General features: G+C 42.1%; 2 protein-coding genes across 2 annotated transcripts in view; one reads left to right on the forward strand and one right to left on the reverse strand.

Moving 5' to 3' along the window:
- Nucleotides 1-7777: 7777 nt before the first annotated feature.
- LOC307144780 (uncharacterized protein) overlaps nt 7778-17347 on the reverse strand; it is a gene marked incomplete at its 5' end in the record, with an annotated part of 70569 nt that continues 60999 nt past the window's right edge. Inside the window, one exon of the mRNA XM_079847341.1 lies at nt 7778-7823. The remainder of the gene's footprint in view (nt 7824-17347) is intronic.
- Nucleotides 9644-15818, forward strand: LOC307144368 (uncharacterized protein). The gene is made up of 4 exons (XM_079846696.1): nt 9644-10082; nt 11361-11930; nt 14050-14184; nt 14263-15818. Exons 2-4 carry the CDS (start codon nt 11748-11750, stop codon nt 14275-14277), a joined length of 333 nt encoding a protein of 110 aa, XP_079702822.1. The 5' UTR covers nt 9644-10082; nt 11361-11747; the 3' UTR covers nt 14278-15818.

The following is a 17347-nucleotide window of genomic DNA, read 5'->3' on the forward strand; positions in this document are numbered from 1 at the left end:
CCCTAGCAACCACCTAGCAACGGCCTAGCAACTGCCTAGCAACCACCCAGAACACCCTAGAAACTGCCTAGCAACGCCCTAGCAACCACCCAGAATACCCTAGCAACCGCCTAGCAACCACCCAGAACACCCTAGCAACTGCCTAGCAACGCCCTAGCAACCACCCAGAATACCCTAGCAACCGCCTAGCAAAACACCATAGCAACCGCCTAGCAACACCATAGCAACCACCCAGAACACCCTAGCAACTGCCTAGTAACGCCCTAGCAACCACCAAGAATACCCTAGCAACCGCCTAGCAACCACCCAGAATACCCTAGCAACTGCCTAGCAACGCCCTAGCAACCACCCAGAATACCCTAGCAACCACCCAGCACACCCTAGCAACTGCCTAGCAACGCCCTAGCAACCACCCAGAATACCCTAGCAACTGCCTAGCAACGCCCTAGCAACCACCCAGAACACCCTAGCAACTGCCTAGCAACACCCTAGCAACCACCCAGAATACCCTAGCAACCGCCTAGCAACCACCAGAACACCCTAGCAACTGCCTAGCAACGCCCTAGCAACCACCCAGAACACCCTAGCAACGCCCTAGCAACCACCCAGAACACCCTAGCAACCGCCTAGCAACCACCCAGAATACCCTAGCAACTGCCTAGCAACACCCTAGCAACCACCCAGAATACCCTAGCAACTGCCTAGCAACCACCCAGAACACCCTAGCAACTGCCTAGCAACCACCCAGAACACCCTAGCAACCACCTGAACAACACAAATAAGCCATATCTCAGCAGCAGAACATCGTACAGACATGTTTGTTGGCTCGTATGCAATCATGTACCACACTCTAGCAACCGAGTGGCGAGTTTTGCCACTGCAAGCACCATTTCACATTTTCTTCAGGAAATGTACATTCTAGTTATTATTATTATTCTGGACAAAGTTTGGCGCGAAACTCGCCCCGCACCGTTTGTCACAGACCCCTGAGTGAGGTGTCAAATCGACCGGCTCATTGAGGAGAGGTGTGCTATGACTTTTCTAAGCGATCGGGTGTACGATGTTCGCACAGCGGACGAAAAAGCGGCCAAAAAAGTCCCATTGACTTTACATTGGGAGTTCTAAAAATATTTGAATCCCAACTGCCATTTTCACACACACAGACTCCAAAGGGCCTGACACCCCTGCGTCTCTCCCTCTCTGTCTCCCTCAGAGGATTTATATTATCAAGCAACCAATAAGTAATGGCCTAAAATCTTCATAGCCACACCCTAGCAACCAGTTTCAGCACCCTAGCAACCACTAAGAGCTCCCTAGCAACCACCCTAAACCAATAAATAATTAAAAAAAAATTTTTTTACATTTTTTAAAGCAATATCACACTCGTAGCCTTGTGATATTGCTCCATGCTTGTGCATATTCGGCCAAAGGCACGAGGCCTGTACTGACGGCACTCGTTATTAAAGATTTATAAATACTCCATAGTAACCATCTTTGACAACTACCAACCACCTAGTAACACCATAGCAACTACCAAACTTAATAACTACCTTAGCAACCACCCTGAACACCCTAGCAACATCTAGAAACGCTCTAGTAACCACCAAAAATACCAGAGCAACCACCCAGAACAACCTAGCAACTGCCTAGCAACCACCCAGAACACCTAGCAACCACCTAGAACACCCTAGCAACTGCCTAGCAACGCCCTAGCATCCACCCAGAATACCATAGCAACTGCCTAGAAACACCCTAGCAACCACCTAGCAACGCCCTAGCAACCACCGAGAATACCCTAGCAACCGCCTAGCAACCACCCAGAACACCTTAGCAACTGCATAGCAACACCATAGCAACCACCCAAAATACCCTAGCAACTGCCTAGCAACACCCTAGCAACCAACCAGAATACCCTAGCAACCGCCTAGCAACACCATAGCAACCACTCAGAATACCCTAGCAACGCCCCAGCAACCACCCAGAATACCCTAGCAACCGCCTAGCAACACCATAGCAACACCCTAGCAACGCCCTAGCAACCACCCAGAATACCCTAGCAACCGCCTAGCAACACCATAGCAACCACCCATAACACCATAGCAACCGCCTAGCAACGCCCTAGCAACCACACAGAACACCCTAGCACCACCCTAGCAACCACCTGAACAACATGAATAAGCCATATCTCAGCACCAGAACATCGTACAGACATGTTTGTTGGCTTGTATGCAATCATGTACCACACTCTAGCAACCGAGTGGCGTTTTTGCCACTGCAAGCACCACTTCACATTTTCTTCAGGAAATGTACATTCTAGTTCTTCTTATTATTCTGGACAAAGTTTGGCGCGTAACTCGCCCCGCACCGTTTGTCACAGACCCACGAATGAGGCGTCAAATAGTGCGGATTATTCGGGAATGGTGTGCTATGACTTTTATAAGCGATCGGGGGTGCGGTGTTCGCCCCAGGGGCGAAAAAGCGGCCGAAAAATCCCATTGACTTAACATTGCGCCAAACTTTGACCACTCGTAGCTCTGAGCGAGGATTTCGGAGAAACGTGTGATTTGCCACATTTGAAGAGGCTGACAGGCTCTGTAAGAACATACCTTACGATGGGGTAAAAGTTGCACCCCTGGGGGGCAGGAGCGTCCCAAAGTTTCCCATTGACTTACAATGGTGTAGTCCTACACTCCATTTCATGGGCCGTCCTACACATTGCATAGGGATTTTGTATTGAACGTAGCTCTGGATCACAGTGTCAGAGAGACAAGGGGGCGGGCTCATTTTACTCAGACGACCAATCAGTCTCTCGGGATCATTGTGAAGCTATCAAGCCACGCCCTAGCAACCATTTAGAGCACCTTAGCTACAAGTCCCATAGACTTCCATTGAAAGAGATCAAAGGGATATCTCTGGACTGAATTGTCATAGAAACATGGGGGTGGTTTCAGTTGACTCGGGGCAGCAAACAGCCAATCATGAATCACCTCAACACTTCCTAGCCCCTCCCTAGCAACCATTGTCGAGCACCTTATCAACCAAAATCCAAAGAGGGATATCTTCCATTCTGAATGTCACAGAGGCATGGGAGTTGGTTTATATCATTCATAGTGACAAGAAGCCTTTGCAGTTTCATCATTGGCAGCTGCCAAGCAACTCCATAGCAACCAAACAGAGTACCCTAGCAACCATTTTACAAGACCTATATCTCTGCATCAGAACATCATAAAGAGATGGGGTTAAGACAAGTTTGACTCATGGCAGCAAACAGCCATTCATGAGACACCACAACACTTGCTACCCCCGCCCTAGCAACCATTGTCAAGCACCTTAGCAACCAAAATCCATAGAGGGATATCTTTCATTCTGAATGTCACAGAGGAATGGGAGTTGGTTTATATCATTCATACTGACAAGCAGCCTTTAGAGTTTCATGATTGGCAGCTGCCAAGCCACTCCCTAGCAACCAAACAAAGTACCTTAGCAACCATTTTGCAAGACCTATTTCTCTGCATCAGAACATCGTATAGAGATGGGGGTTGGCTCTTTTGACTCATGCTAACAAAGAGGAATTCCAACATGCTACACATGCTAGCTGTGAATAGCTACATGCTAATAGCGATTAGGTAAGTGCTAAATCATGCCAAGAAAATGCTAAGAACTCCAATAGTAATCATCTGTGACAACTACCAACCACTTAGTAACACCATAGTAACCACCCATAATACCTTAGCAACTGCCCTGAACACCCTAGCAACTCCCTAGCAACGACCCAAAATACCCTAGCAACACCATAGCAACCACCCAGAACACCCTAGCAACTGCCTAGCAATGCCCTAGCAACCACCCAGAATACCCTAGCAACCACCTAGCAACACCCTAGCAACCACCCAGAACACCCTAGCAACCGCCTAGCAACCACCCAGAATACCATAGCAACCACCTAGCAACACCATAGCAACCACCCAGAACACCCTGGCAACGCCCTAGCAACCACCCAGAATACCCTAGCAACCGCCTAGCAACACCATAGCAACCACCCAGGATACCCTAGCAACCGCCTAGCAACGCCCTAGCAACCACCCAGAATACCCTAGCAACGCCCTAGCAACCACCCAGAACACCCTAGCAACCGCCTAGCAACACCATAGCAACCACCAAGAATACCCTAGCAACCACCTAGCAACCACCCAGAATACTCTAGCAACCACCTAGCAACACCATAGCAACCACCCAGAATACCATAGCAACTGCCTAGCAACACCCTAGCAACCACCCAGAATACCCTAGCAACCGCCTAGCAACACCATAACAACCACCCAGAACACCCTAGCAACTGCCTAGCAACGTGCTAGCAACCACCCAGAACACCCTAGCAACTGCCTAGCAACGCCCTAGCAACCACCAAGAATACCCTAGCAACCACCCAGAATACCCTAGCAACCGCCTAGCAACGCCATAGCAACCACTCAGAATACCCTAGCAACCGCCTAGCAACGCCATAGCAACCACCCAGAATACCCTAGCAACTGCCTAGCAACGCCCTAGCAACCACCCAGAATACCCTAGCAACCGCCTAGCAACTCCATAGCAACCACCCAGAACACCCTAGCAACTGCCTAGCAACGCCCTACCAACCACCCAGAATACCCTAGCAACCACCTAGCAACACCATAGCAACCACCTAGAACACTATAGCAACCACCCAGAACACCCTAGAAACCACCTAGCAAAGCCCTAGCAACCACACAGAACACCCTAGCAACACCCTAACAACCACCTGAACAACATGAATAAGCCATATCTCAGCACCAGAACATCGTACAGACATGTTTGTTGGCTCGTATGCAATCATGTACCACACTCTAGCAACCGAGTGGCGAGTTTTGCCACTGCAAGCACCACTTCACATTTTCTTCAGGAAATGTACATTCTAGTTCTTCTTTTTATTATTCTGGACAAAAGTTTGGCGCGAAACTCGCCCCGCACCGTTTGTCTCAGACCCCTGAGTGAGGTGTCAAATCGACCGGGTCATTGAGGAGAGGTGTGTTATGACTTTTCAAGGCAATCGGGTGTACGATGTTCACACAGCGGCCGAAAAAGCGGCCAAAAAGTCCCATTGACTTAACATTGGGCATTCTAAAAAATTGAAATCCCTACTGCCGTTTTTACACACACAGACTCCAAAGGGCCTGACACCCCTGCGTCTCTCCCCCTCTCTCTCTCAGAGGATTTATATTATCAAGCAGCCAATAAGTAATGGCCTAAAATCTTCATAGCCACACCCTAGCAACCAGTTACAGCACCCTAGCAACCACAAAGAGCTCCCTAGCAACCACCCTAAACTAATAAATAATAAAAAAAAATAAAAAAAAGGCATTTTTTAAAGCAATATCACACTCGTAGCCTTGTGATATTGCTCCATGCTTGTGCCTATTTGGCCATAGGCACGAGGCCTGATGGGCCGTCCTACACATTGCATAGGGATTTTGTATTGAACGTAGCTCTGGATCACAGTGTCATAGAGACAAGGGGGCAGGCTCATTTTACTCAGACGACCAATCAGTCTCTCAGGATCATTGTGAAGCTATCAAGCCACGCCCTAGCAACCATTTAGAGCACCTTAGCAACAAGTTCCATAGACTTCCATTGAAAGAGATCAAAGGGATATCTCCGGACTAAATTGTCATAGAAACATGGGGGTGGTCTCATTTGACTTGGGGTAGCAAAAAGCCAATCATGAATCACCTCAACACCCCCTAGCCCCTCCGTAGCAACCATTGTCGAGCACCTTAGCAACCAAAATCCAAAGAGGGATATCTTCCATTCTGAATGTCATAGAGGCATGGGAGTTAGTTTATATCATTCATAGTGACAAGTAACCTTTGCAGTTTCATCATTGGCAGCTGTCAAGCAACTCCATAGCAACCAAACAGATTACCCTAGCAACCAAAATTCAAAGAGGCATATCTTCCATTCTGAATGTCACAGAGGCATGGGAGTTGGTTTATATCATTCATACTGACAAGCAGCCTTTGGAGTTGCATGATTGACAGCTGCCAAGCTACTCCCTAGCAACCAAACAGAGTACCCTAGCAACCAAAATCCAAAGAGGGATATCTTCCATTCTGAATGTCACACAGGCATGGGAGTTGGTTTATATCATTCATACTGACAAGCAGCCTTTGGAGTTTTATGATTGGCAGCTGCCAAGCCACTCCCTAGCAACCAAACAGAGTACCCTAGCAACCATTTTGCAAGACCCATATCTCTGCATCAGAACATCATAAAGAGATGAGGTTAACACAAGTTTGACTCAGGGCAGCACACAGCCATTCATGAGACACCACAACACTTGCTAGCCCCGCCATAGCAACCATTGTCGAGCACCTTAGCAACCAAAATCCATAGAGGGATATCTTTCATTCTGAATGTCACAGAGGAATGGGAGTTGATTTATATCATTCACACTGACAAGCAGCCTATGGAGTTTCATGATTGGCAGCTGCCAAGCCACTCCCTAGCAACCAAAAAGAGTACCCTAGCAACCATTTTGCAAGACCTATTTCTCTGCATCAGAACATCGTATAGAGATGGGGGTTGGCTCTTTTGACTCATGCTAGCAAAGAGGAATTCCAACATGCTACACATGCTAGCTGTGAATAGCTACATGCTAATAGCGATTAGGTAAGTGCTAAATCATGCCAAGAAAATGCTAAGAACTCCAATAGTAATCATCTGTAACAACTACCAACCACTTAGTAACACCATAGCAACCCCCATAATACCTTAGCAACTGCCTAGAAACTCCCTAGCAACCACCCAAAATACCCTAGCAACACCATAGCAACCACCCAGAACACCCTAGCAACTGCCTAGCAACCCCCTAGTAACCACCCAGAATACCCTAGCAACTGCCTAGAAACTCCCTAGCAACCACCCAAAATACACCCTATCTCTTTCTAACTAATCTATCTTTCTTTCTAACTAATCCATCTTTCTTTCTTTCTAACTAATCCATCTTTCTTTCTTTTTTACTTTTCTTCTTTTGTAATTATTCTTTCTTTTTTACTTTTCTTTCTTTCTTTCTTTCTTTATTTTTAACTTTTCTTTCTTTCTAACTAATCTTTCTTTCTAACTAATCTTTCTTTCTTTCAAACTGATCTTTCTTTCTAACTAATCTATCTTTCCTTCTATCTAATCTATCTTTCTTTTCTTCTAACTAATCTTTCTTTCTTTCTAACTAATCTATCTATCTTTCTTTGGCCTGCGTACTGCACGCGTAAACACTGGGTTTTTCAGTTGATACAGTGTAAAACATGAAAATTACAGTAAATTAATAATTCATAATTAATAAAAATGAGGAACGCTTCACGAATTTGCGTGTCATCCTTGCGCAGGGGCCATGCTAATCTTCTCTGTATCGTTCCAATTTTAGTATATGTGCTGCCGAAGCAAGCACGAACTGAGAGATTTGAGGAGAGCTATTTATACCCATGACCTCCAGCTATGCATTTCATTGGTGGTAAGTGGATAAACCCCTTATTCTACTCACTTATATCAAATGTGACTGTAAATCATGGTGACATAATCAGGTAAACCTTTAAAAAAAACCAGAATATTTTCAAACCAGCAGTTTTATGTAGGTTTACCGTAGTATTTCCTGAACTTATGCAAAAGGCGCTTCTCTGGTCTAGCTCTGATTGGACGTCTCCGTGTGACAGAGGAGCTCTTTGTCTCGCGTCTGGCACCCTCCCCCGCAGACAGCGCAGAAACTTCCTCCGGGGCAAAGAGCACAAAAGACTAGAGACCAGGAAACTCTCCTGTGAAAACATTGTGAAATGCTTGAAGTCTGAGAATCCCACAACACTCAAAGACTAGAAACATTTGATCTGATGTCAAGATCAATGCCTGCCTCTATACATGATGTTGAATTGCACATGGCATTGGAGTAATCTAGTTGCAAAATATTAGCTATTTGAACTTTAAAAAGTCTTTAGCTGCACTGACATGTGTTTCCATATATATCTTATCTATTAATCTTTCGAGAATCTTAACAGAATTTCTTTCATTTTTCCCTATCAGTTTGTATCTGCAAAGCTTATGTAGGCAATTGTATGTAGGCCGTAGGTTTTGTAAATAAACCCATCAGCGTGATGCCAATGACTGTTAGATCAAAGAGGAGAAAGTACAATGAACAATTTCTGTCTAAAAAGATTTAAAAAGGTCTCCATTAGCAATATGTAGTGACCTGAGAGAGTAAATAAACACCTCAATATGAAGCATTTGAGAGAGATCCTCTCCTAATGTCAGACATGTATTTCAGGCCCTGAAATCAAATCAAATCTAGGAAATGTTAGAAAATCAAAGAATTCTGTGAATCAAGAAAATCAAAGAATCCTGAAAAAAAAGTCTATGACGGTTTACACCAAAATATTAAGCGGCATATTAAATGGTTTTCCGCACTGATAATAAAAAAATGTTTCTTGAGCACCAAAATCAGCATATTAGAATGATTTCTGTAGGATCATGTGACACTGAAGTCTGGAGTAATGATGCTGAAAATTCAGCTTTACCATCACAGCAATAAATTAAATTGAAATAATATTTCAAAATATTGTTGATTTACTGTATTTTGATCAAATAAATGCAGCCTTGGTTTGTTTTTAACACTCAAGAGACAATCACTTGTCGCCATCTAGTGGCGTAATTGTTTTCCAAGTTTTGCCATCACAGGAATAAATTACGAACTTTTTGTAATCAGTTAATTAAAATTGTAATTATGTTTCACAATATTAATGTTTTTACTGTATTTTTGATCAAATAAATGCAGGTTTGGTATTAAATGCATGTAAAAAGGTTATTGTTTTCCCATTTTCGCCTGACCCAAAAACCCTCACCCAGAGAAATATTCACTTTTACCAACGAAGATGAGTATAATTTCACGTGCCACTCATGAATGGCCATTTTACGATTCTGATACGAATAATACATTTGCAGCAACCTTTAAACCATTTTCAACATTTAGCATTCGCCACATTAAATTACGACCTTTATTTGACGTTCAATTCCTGATTTTATAGTCGGCGCTTTTTCTTTCTTTTCTTTTTTTGTTATTTTTTTTAAAGCATTGAAGCAAGTCACTGTTCACTGTCATTATATGGACGAATGCGAGCAAGACATTAAAAAAATCTCCTTTTGTGGTGTGAAAAAGAAAGAAGCTCATACGGCATTAGAATAAGACAGTGATTGTAAATAATGGCTAGGCTATCCCTTTAAAAACATCAAGATAGTAACAGTTTGTCACTAGAGGGAGCTTTACACCGTGTTATAAGTCAGTGTTCATTAGAATGAAGGTAAAAATTTACATTCAGTTTCTTTAACTTTATTTCGAATTGCAATGTCCGCTTCGATCCTCCACTACTCAAATAAGGCCTTCAAGAAATAAAAAACGTAACAGCCACTTGAAGAAACATGAAATAATAATGTACTAACACACAATTTTTTTTTAAAATGATATCAAATTTCAAAAATATATATATATATATATACACACACACACACACACATTTTTTAAAGTAAATGGACTTAAACTTCCAAAAACCTGTAGAGTAGTGGTCTGGGTTCAAAGTTCAAACATTCCGACACGCAAAGTGAAGCATTCACGTGACTGGAAAGAATGCGAGGCTTCCCAGATTGCAAGCACAGTTGGGCCGATTCCGGCTGAAATGCGTCAACTGTCGGCATCGGTGAACAGATAATGGGCCAAATCCGTGCCGACTGTGCATAACACATCTGGCTGACTAACGTTTTTTTTCTAAATGGGCCAGTATCGGCCGAAATCAGTTGTACTTGTGTCAGGTCCATACTCGGTATAGCTGTGTGTATTTACCATCGGCCCGAGTTCTTTTTGTCACAAGCGGGCCACCACTACTACAATCAAAGAGTACTCTTTACTCTTTGCTACAATTAAGGAACTCAGCCACTTGAAAAAAGATTTTGGCGGTTAATTTAAATCCCGAGAAAGATCCTGCAGACGCAGACCACCGTTTTCGAGAGGAATCATTCATCTGAAAAAACGAGTAAGTAATTTAATTCATTTATTGTTCTAGTGCTGTTTGATGTATTAATTGTCAAGATAAATATAGTTTTGTTTTATATCTAACGTTAGATCAGATGTTTACGATGATAATAGCAGCTACGTTAACGTTACTTCAGAATATCCATTCGGTCCCGGAGATAGTGTTGATGAGAAGGCCTACGGTCTCTTTTAGGATAAATGTGAGTTTTTTTTTATTAGAAAAACTGCTGTGCTGGAAAAATCCAGTGCACTGTGATTTTGGCTAATGAAATGATATTGAGTTATATTCCTGTGCTCAAATTTAGTCAGTCAATTCGTCTTTTTCAACGAGTGATTAGTTCATAGGAGTCGAATCATAGGAGTCGGACTACGCTTTCGGCGCCATAGTTCTCTATACAGGCGACTCTTTCTGATTTGATTCACTAACCTCTCAAAAGAGTCATTTATTTGTGAATCGAACTACACTGACCACAGTGTACTACACCCGCGGAGACAACGTGTAGGCTACAATCTGAAATAAAAAATAAGATTTATTTGGGTTTAACACTGCTGTGGGGAACTCCGAAACGGAAAAGCGTTATAGATAACTTGCATAAGAGAAGCTGCAAAATAAGTGCAGCTTCTTAATTCATTGTCTTTGGCACGTCTTGTGTTTTTGCTTTAGAGCAGGTGTATTTTAGAGTTAAAGAAAAATTTAAAGCGTAAGTTATATATCACTGTGTAATGTTAATAAATGGTAGTTCTTAACATTTTACTGCAGAGGGGATGTTACAATAATTATGATCGAACATCTGAACGCACTGTTTGGAATCTGACACCAACACTTTTTACTGATATTTTGGTAACACTACAATAAGGTTTCATTCGTTAATATAAGTTTAACTAACTTACATTAGTTAAGATGGACTAAGAATGCACTATACTTAAGCATTTATTAATCTTAGTTCATTTTCATTTTGACATTTGCTAATGCATTATTAAAATCAAAAGTTGTTGTATTTGTTAACATTAGTTAATGCTCTGTGAACTAATTTTTAATTTAATTGTTTGTTTATAATTTTTTGTATTTTTATTAACTAATGTTAACAAAGATTAATAAATACTGTAACAAATGTATTGTTCATTGGTAATGTTAGTTAACACATTAACTAGCCTAATTTTAACAATTGAGACCAACTGCTGTGTGAACTCTGGCAACAACATTTGTTAAACCCATGTGCTTAAACTAATGCATACGATTTAATATTGACCTCACAATATCTATTCCTTTATTTTAAAGATGCAGTTCAGAGAAACCCTCACTGCTAATACTGCTGAGATGGAGGTCGAGGGATCATGGACTGGCAGCAGATCGAGGGGCAGACACAAGATAAGTTTACATCTATTTAAAAACACACACCTCTTTAACCTAGCATAAACATAACACACTCTCACATTTCTAAAATTCACATCTGTTAAAGGATTGTTAGGCTGCATAAATTCGGTCAACCAGAAACACTTCCCATAACACCGAATGTACTTGTTACATCGTAAGAAGAATGGCATCTACGCTAATGTTAGTCTCTCTGTCTCAGTCTTATCCTAAGGTTACTGTATTCAGCCAGATCTAGTCCATATCCAGACCAGATGATGGACCTGCACCCTCAGATGACCACAACAGCCCTGAATGCCAGACAGGAACATCACAACTAGACGAGACCTAGACACAAACGCCGTGAAGACCCCTGTGACACAACAGTCCTCGGCACAGTCATCGGATCAGATCCACGAGAACCAGACCAGTCCTCTGCACAGACCCAACGGCCAGCTTCAACTCCCCCCCACCAAATGCTGGCGTGATCTTATGAAGGTAAAAGAGTAGCAAAACTCCAGAGCATTTAAATGTGAGTTTGTGAATTGTACAATAAATATTTGTACTTGAAAACCTGTTGAATGTTGAGATTTTCACTCAAAGACAATAGTCACAAACCTGTATTCTTTCTTTCACATTCGCAGTACAACCTCAATTAGGCAATTGCAACTTCTCAAATCTGCCATTGCTATTTCAAATCTTCACACATTGACTTTGCAACTATTTTCGCGATATATTAGATGCCTAACTATAACTTGTGCACTTGCAAACTTAGTGGCGGTGAGAGAGAAAGGCATCGGAAAATTCAAAAAATTGCAATGGCAGATATGAGAAGTTGCAAATGCCTAATTGAGGTTTTCACATTGGAGTGTACATTTTATGGTACAAGTACAAATATCTATTGTACAAGTTCTCAAATTCACATCTACATGCTCTGGAATTTTGCTACTCTTTTACCTTGATGTAATCTTTTCCAATCTTCAAGCAAAAGGAGCTGAATAAAATACTCTGAATGATATCAATCCACAATCTGACTTGTGAAGCGCCCTGGTTCCTAACACACACCATGTTCGTTGTTTGACCAGAGGAGAACTGCCCCCCGACTGACCCTGTTTTTCTTTCTCCATTCTGTCACTGCTGGAGTTTGGGTTCTTGCCACTGTCGCCTCTGGCTTGTTTAGTTGGGGACACTTATTCTTAATAATATAGATCTGCCTGCATTGACACCATTATATTAGAACTGAACTGAGCTGGACGATGACATCACTGTTTTCTGCAGAGCTGCTTAATAATGAAAATGAACTCTTTTTATAATTGACATACTTTATACAGTTACTGAACAGCACTGAATCAACACTGAACTGAATTCAGCTGAACAATGACACTATTTTCTTTTTAGAGCAGCTTTACAGCCAAATTGAACTCTGTTTGCATCATTGATCATTTTCCTGTTTAACCCTGTAAAGCTGCTTTGAAACAGTCATAGCACTATGTATTTAATGGTGACTTGACATTTGCTAAATTAATTTATTTAGTGTTAAAGAGAGTAAAAGAGAGTTTGTGTGTGAAAGAGTGATGTTTTTCTTTTAATCATATACAGTAAATATAATTTACTTGTTATTTTGTAGTTTAAAAATTGTGTTGTAAATAAATGTTAATAGAGTGTATTTGATCATTGTTAATACATGTTTATATTAAAGTGTATTTGTTAATTTTATAATTAAAACCCTTAATCTTTTTAAATGGTTGAATTTGTGTTTCATTGCCAGTTACTGGGCCACATCTGGCCCGGGGACCCAGCCGACTCTCAGCCAGTTCTGTCTTACAGTGCCTGGGCCAGACCTGGGCCATATCAATAAGAGTCATTTTACAGGGTGTGGGCCACATCTGGGCCAGAGGAAGCTGTTTGAGTCCGTTTTCAGTGTATTGGGCCGGGGACCCAGACAGAATTGAAGCAAGGATGAGGCCCAGAGGTGGGCCAGACAAATTTTGCTATGTGGGTTCGTTTTTCGTTGATCACGTGTTTCTCCGAAAACAATACGCGCTCCGACACAGAGCTTCATGTGAAATTGTGCTGCGTACTCGAGACGCGCTTTGAAGCTTGAATGTAACATCCCTAGAACACAGTCCGAAAAAAAAAAAAAAAAACCCGGTCTGCACATTTCCATGATACAATCTGTATTGTGAAAAGCGCTATATAAATAAAGTTGACTTGACTTGACTTGACTTGACTTGACATAACCGGACAGCACACTTAATTCACTCACATTAAATCATGACAACCTTGAAATGATTTTTCGATTAAATAATATCGTTCACTTAAAACCTCAACAGATCGAGAAAAATATACATTTATTAGTCTATCTTCAAACAAACAAAACATTATTCAATTTGAATACCGGTATTGAACTCACCAATTCCCTTTGTAAACAACTCAGTTGATGTTGTTTCCTCCGTGTGACGCAGCTGACATAAACTTGATTGATTCGATCTCAGTCTACGTATATAACTTGTTACAAAACTCACTCAAATCAGCAAAATCTCATTCGATATATATTCCTAAACATTTCAGATCTAGGTTTTAACTAATAATTTCTCTAATATTCTTCTCTTTTCAGGGTTTCTCTGCAGAACAAATCTTTTCCCAGGTTCAACCAAATCGCCTCCGTCTAACTTGTGGGCGGAGTTACCATCACGGAATCAACCTAATTGGTCTATCTACCTCTACAGTGCGACTTCATCATTTCCATTGGGTAAGTTTTTTTTTTTTCTGTAGTATGTCTTATATTCCATTTAATATAATTTTAATATTATTGCATTTCATGTCTCAGCTTCACCCCCTGTAGGATGCGAGGGAAGAAAATGAGGACGGAGGAATCGAAGGAAAGCTTTTTTGTATATTGGGATATTCTTGATCACTCGCGTCACTTCACTGCGTCATCAGCTGCAGTCAAAAGGCTTGTTCGACTCAGGGGGGCAGGGTTTGGTATTTTATTGAAGGTTCCCCGGGCGCCGCCATTGATTAGCAGACCCCCACCTGCTGTTAGCATTCCATTGACTCCCATTCATTTTGGCGTCACTTTGACAGCGAATAACTTTACATCTGAGGCGTTTAAAGACTCCATTTGTCCATTTTTTATTTCTAAAGAAACACGAAAATGTATAAAAGGCTCCATTACCTTGTAGCTTACGTTATGGCCCCGTAGAAGCAGTTTTTGTAAAAATAGGCTAACGATTGCGTCATAACCCGCGACTCTCTGTCGCACAGTAGAGAAATTACCGTATGGACAGGAGGAGAAGCTCGCGGGCAATCGGGGGGACGTGGAGGCAAAATGACAAAGTAATTAATCAGAATACTTAGCAAAAGTTTATCCTGCTTCTAGCTCATGGACAGCCCCTACTCACACTTTCTGTCTCTGCAAGTTTCGGAAAGGAATGATTCAGATTTCTCTTGGCACAGCTACTAGAAGACAGACGGGCTGCTCACGTCACATCTACGTCGTCAAGCTCAGTTTGAGTCTGCGCAGTACGCTCGACCCCCAGGAAGTCAGTGCTTCTAATTGACTTCACTTGTCTCCGTTGAAACCTATCGGGCTCGCTGTGTCCATTTCTTTTACTGTCTATGGTTCGACTTCATGCAGCTCTGCGCAGACCGATCGGCGGCTGACTTGAAGCAGTGCATGCCGGTTAGAAATTTTGTCCGACTTGATGCAGCGCCGACGCCACGTGACTGTGACGTGTGCCATCAAAGTACCGCAAGAGCGATTTGAGAGTAGCCGGAGAACTCAGCCAGCGCAGCTTCTCAAGAGCAGCTGCACGAGGGCTGATGACGACACAGCTGTTCTACGATTGGCCGGATTCACCGCATGACAACGATCACGTGTGTTTCGTGCTTATTCGAACACCTTTAGTTCCTCTAAAGCTCACAAATCAGTTTTTTATAACAGTAAACACTCTTTTCATGTAGTTGCGATGTTATATTGTGTCATGTTTATCAAATTAAAACTGATTAAAAAACGTAGACTCCACTTCATTGATAGTAGCTTATGTTGAACTTTATTCTTGTTCAAACAGACGCTGTATGAAGCAGTACATAAAGTATTGAATGAAAATGTCTCTGAAACATCTGTGCATTATTAGGCAAATATTGCATTTATTTCACTTCAGCTGTGGTAAAGTATGCAAACACCACGTGAGCGGTCACTACGGGAACCAGAAAGTGTCCGACTTCACGTCTCCGTTTGCAGCTCCTCCCCGCCTGCACGCGGCTACTCTCGCCGATCGGTTACATCCAGCCGCAGCCGATGTCGAACACACCTATAGGATCTGCCCTTATTGGTTATTTAAGAAAATAATAAATGTATTAATAAAGCTAGATGCCCTGTTGATATATGTGTGATATATTTATTTAAACTGCAAAGGTAAAGCATAAATACAAAATTACTGTGACAGATGTGAAGGGGGAGGATAATTTATACCTGTGACCAGTGGCGTAACTTTGTTTTAAAAAGTGGGTGGGACAGGTGGGGTGGGGGTTGCTAATACAATGCTAAATCAGATAGGCCTATATGTACAACAACATTACGATGTCCAGCAATCGATTAAAATAGTAGGCTACATGGGGTTTAATTTGTCGTTGAATGAGATGTAGTCTAATATGTTGTCAGTGCGAGAATTTTCGTGTGAATACATACATAGATCCGCCTATTTGACCCACGTGTATCTTAAAGGGGTGGTTCAGGATTTTGGACATCGGACCTCATTTCCAAGTTAGCCTGGGTGTTATTTATCAGTGGAGACAGTTTTCAAAAATTTTCACCCAGTCCTCCCAGTTGCATCGTTCGCCGGTGCTAGGCTAGCGCGAGTCAACGGTAACTGCCATTAAAACAGTTTTACCCACTCCACAGTACACCAAAAGCAAATAAATTATAACGCCAGACTATCGATGTAAATGTCTGTTGAGAGAATAATGTTAGAAATCAAACTACCCTTTCATCGCATTGCAATAGTTATACTTTGTTCCCTGTAATTATTAGCACAGTCTACAGCAGCGGCGGAGTGATATTAAGTTACCTAGGCAACCGAGACTACTACTAGCTAGCTAGACGTCCCGACTGTAGTCCGCTTCTGTTCTGTGTTTACTTTTCGGCGCAGTACTAACCGGAGCAAAGTAAAATTCCGCCGCTGCTGAGAAACTAGTTCCTGTAAATGTAATGCGATCATTGAGATGCAAGAGTAGTTTGATTTCTAACATTATTCTCTCATTATTAGTAGAAGCGTGTCAGAGGTTCTGGGTTCTAATCCGCACTCGTATAGTTCTTTTTATCAGTGGTTGTAAGTTATATCAAGCAGGGACACGTTTGTGTGCATTATGTTTTGTGATTTCACCAGAACGAACGGAGAGTATCCGCAACGGATTGAAGCGCGCGTCCGAGTGAAGACAGTGCGGCGTGTGCGCGAGCCACACGTGTCGGAATCCTGCAGTGATAAAGCAGCGATTTTCTTACATATTTCAAACTGTTAATCACGCAAAGGTCGTATGGGATCCAAAATTGAAACCCAGAGGACTTTTTGGTGGACACTTGAACATTAGAAGTGTTGTTTCAAAGACTGAACAGTTGACGCATTTACTATTAAATTCCAATCTGGACTATCTATGTTTATCGGAGACGTGGTTACAACAGTCAACCCCAGTTAATGTTTTCTCTGTACCGGGGTATCAATGCTTCAGAAGAGATAGAATTGGGGGGAGAGGAGGGGGGGTATTGATATACGTCAAAGACAACATCAAATGTGAGCGCATTCTTTTTAAAGCAGCAGACACATTGGAATACATTGCTTTAAAAATTGTATTATCCCAACAAATGTCTTTTATTCTGATAGGATTCTATAGACCTCCATCAGCAAATGACACTT

This window comes from Squalius cephalus (assembly GCF_949319135.1).
Source record: "Squalius cephalus genome assembly, chromosome: 17".
Lineage (NCBI taxonomy): Eukaryota > Metazoa > Chordata > Actinopteri > Cypriniformes > Leuciscidae > Squalius > Squalius cephalus.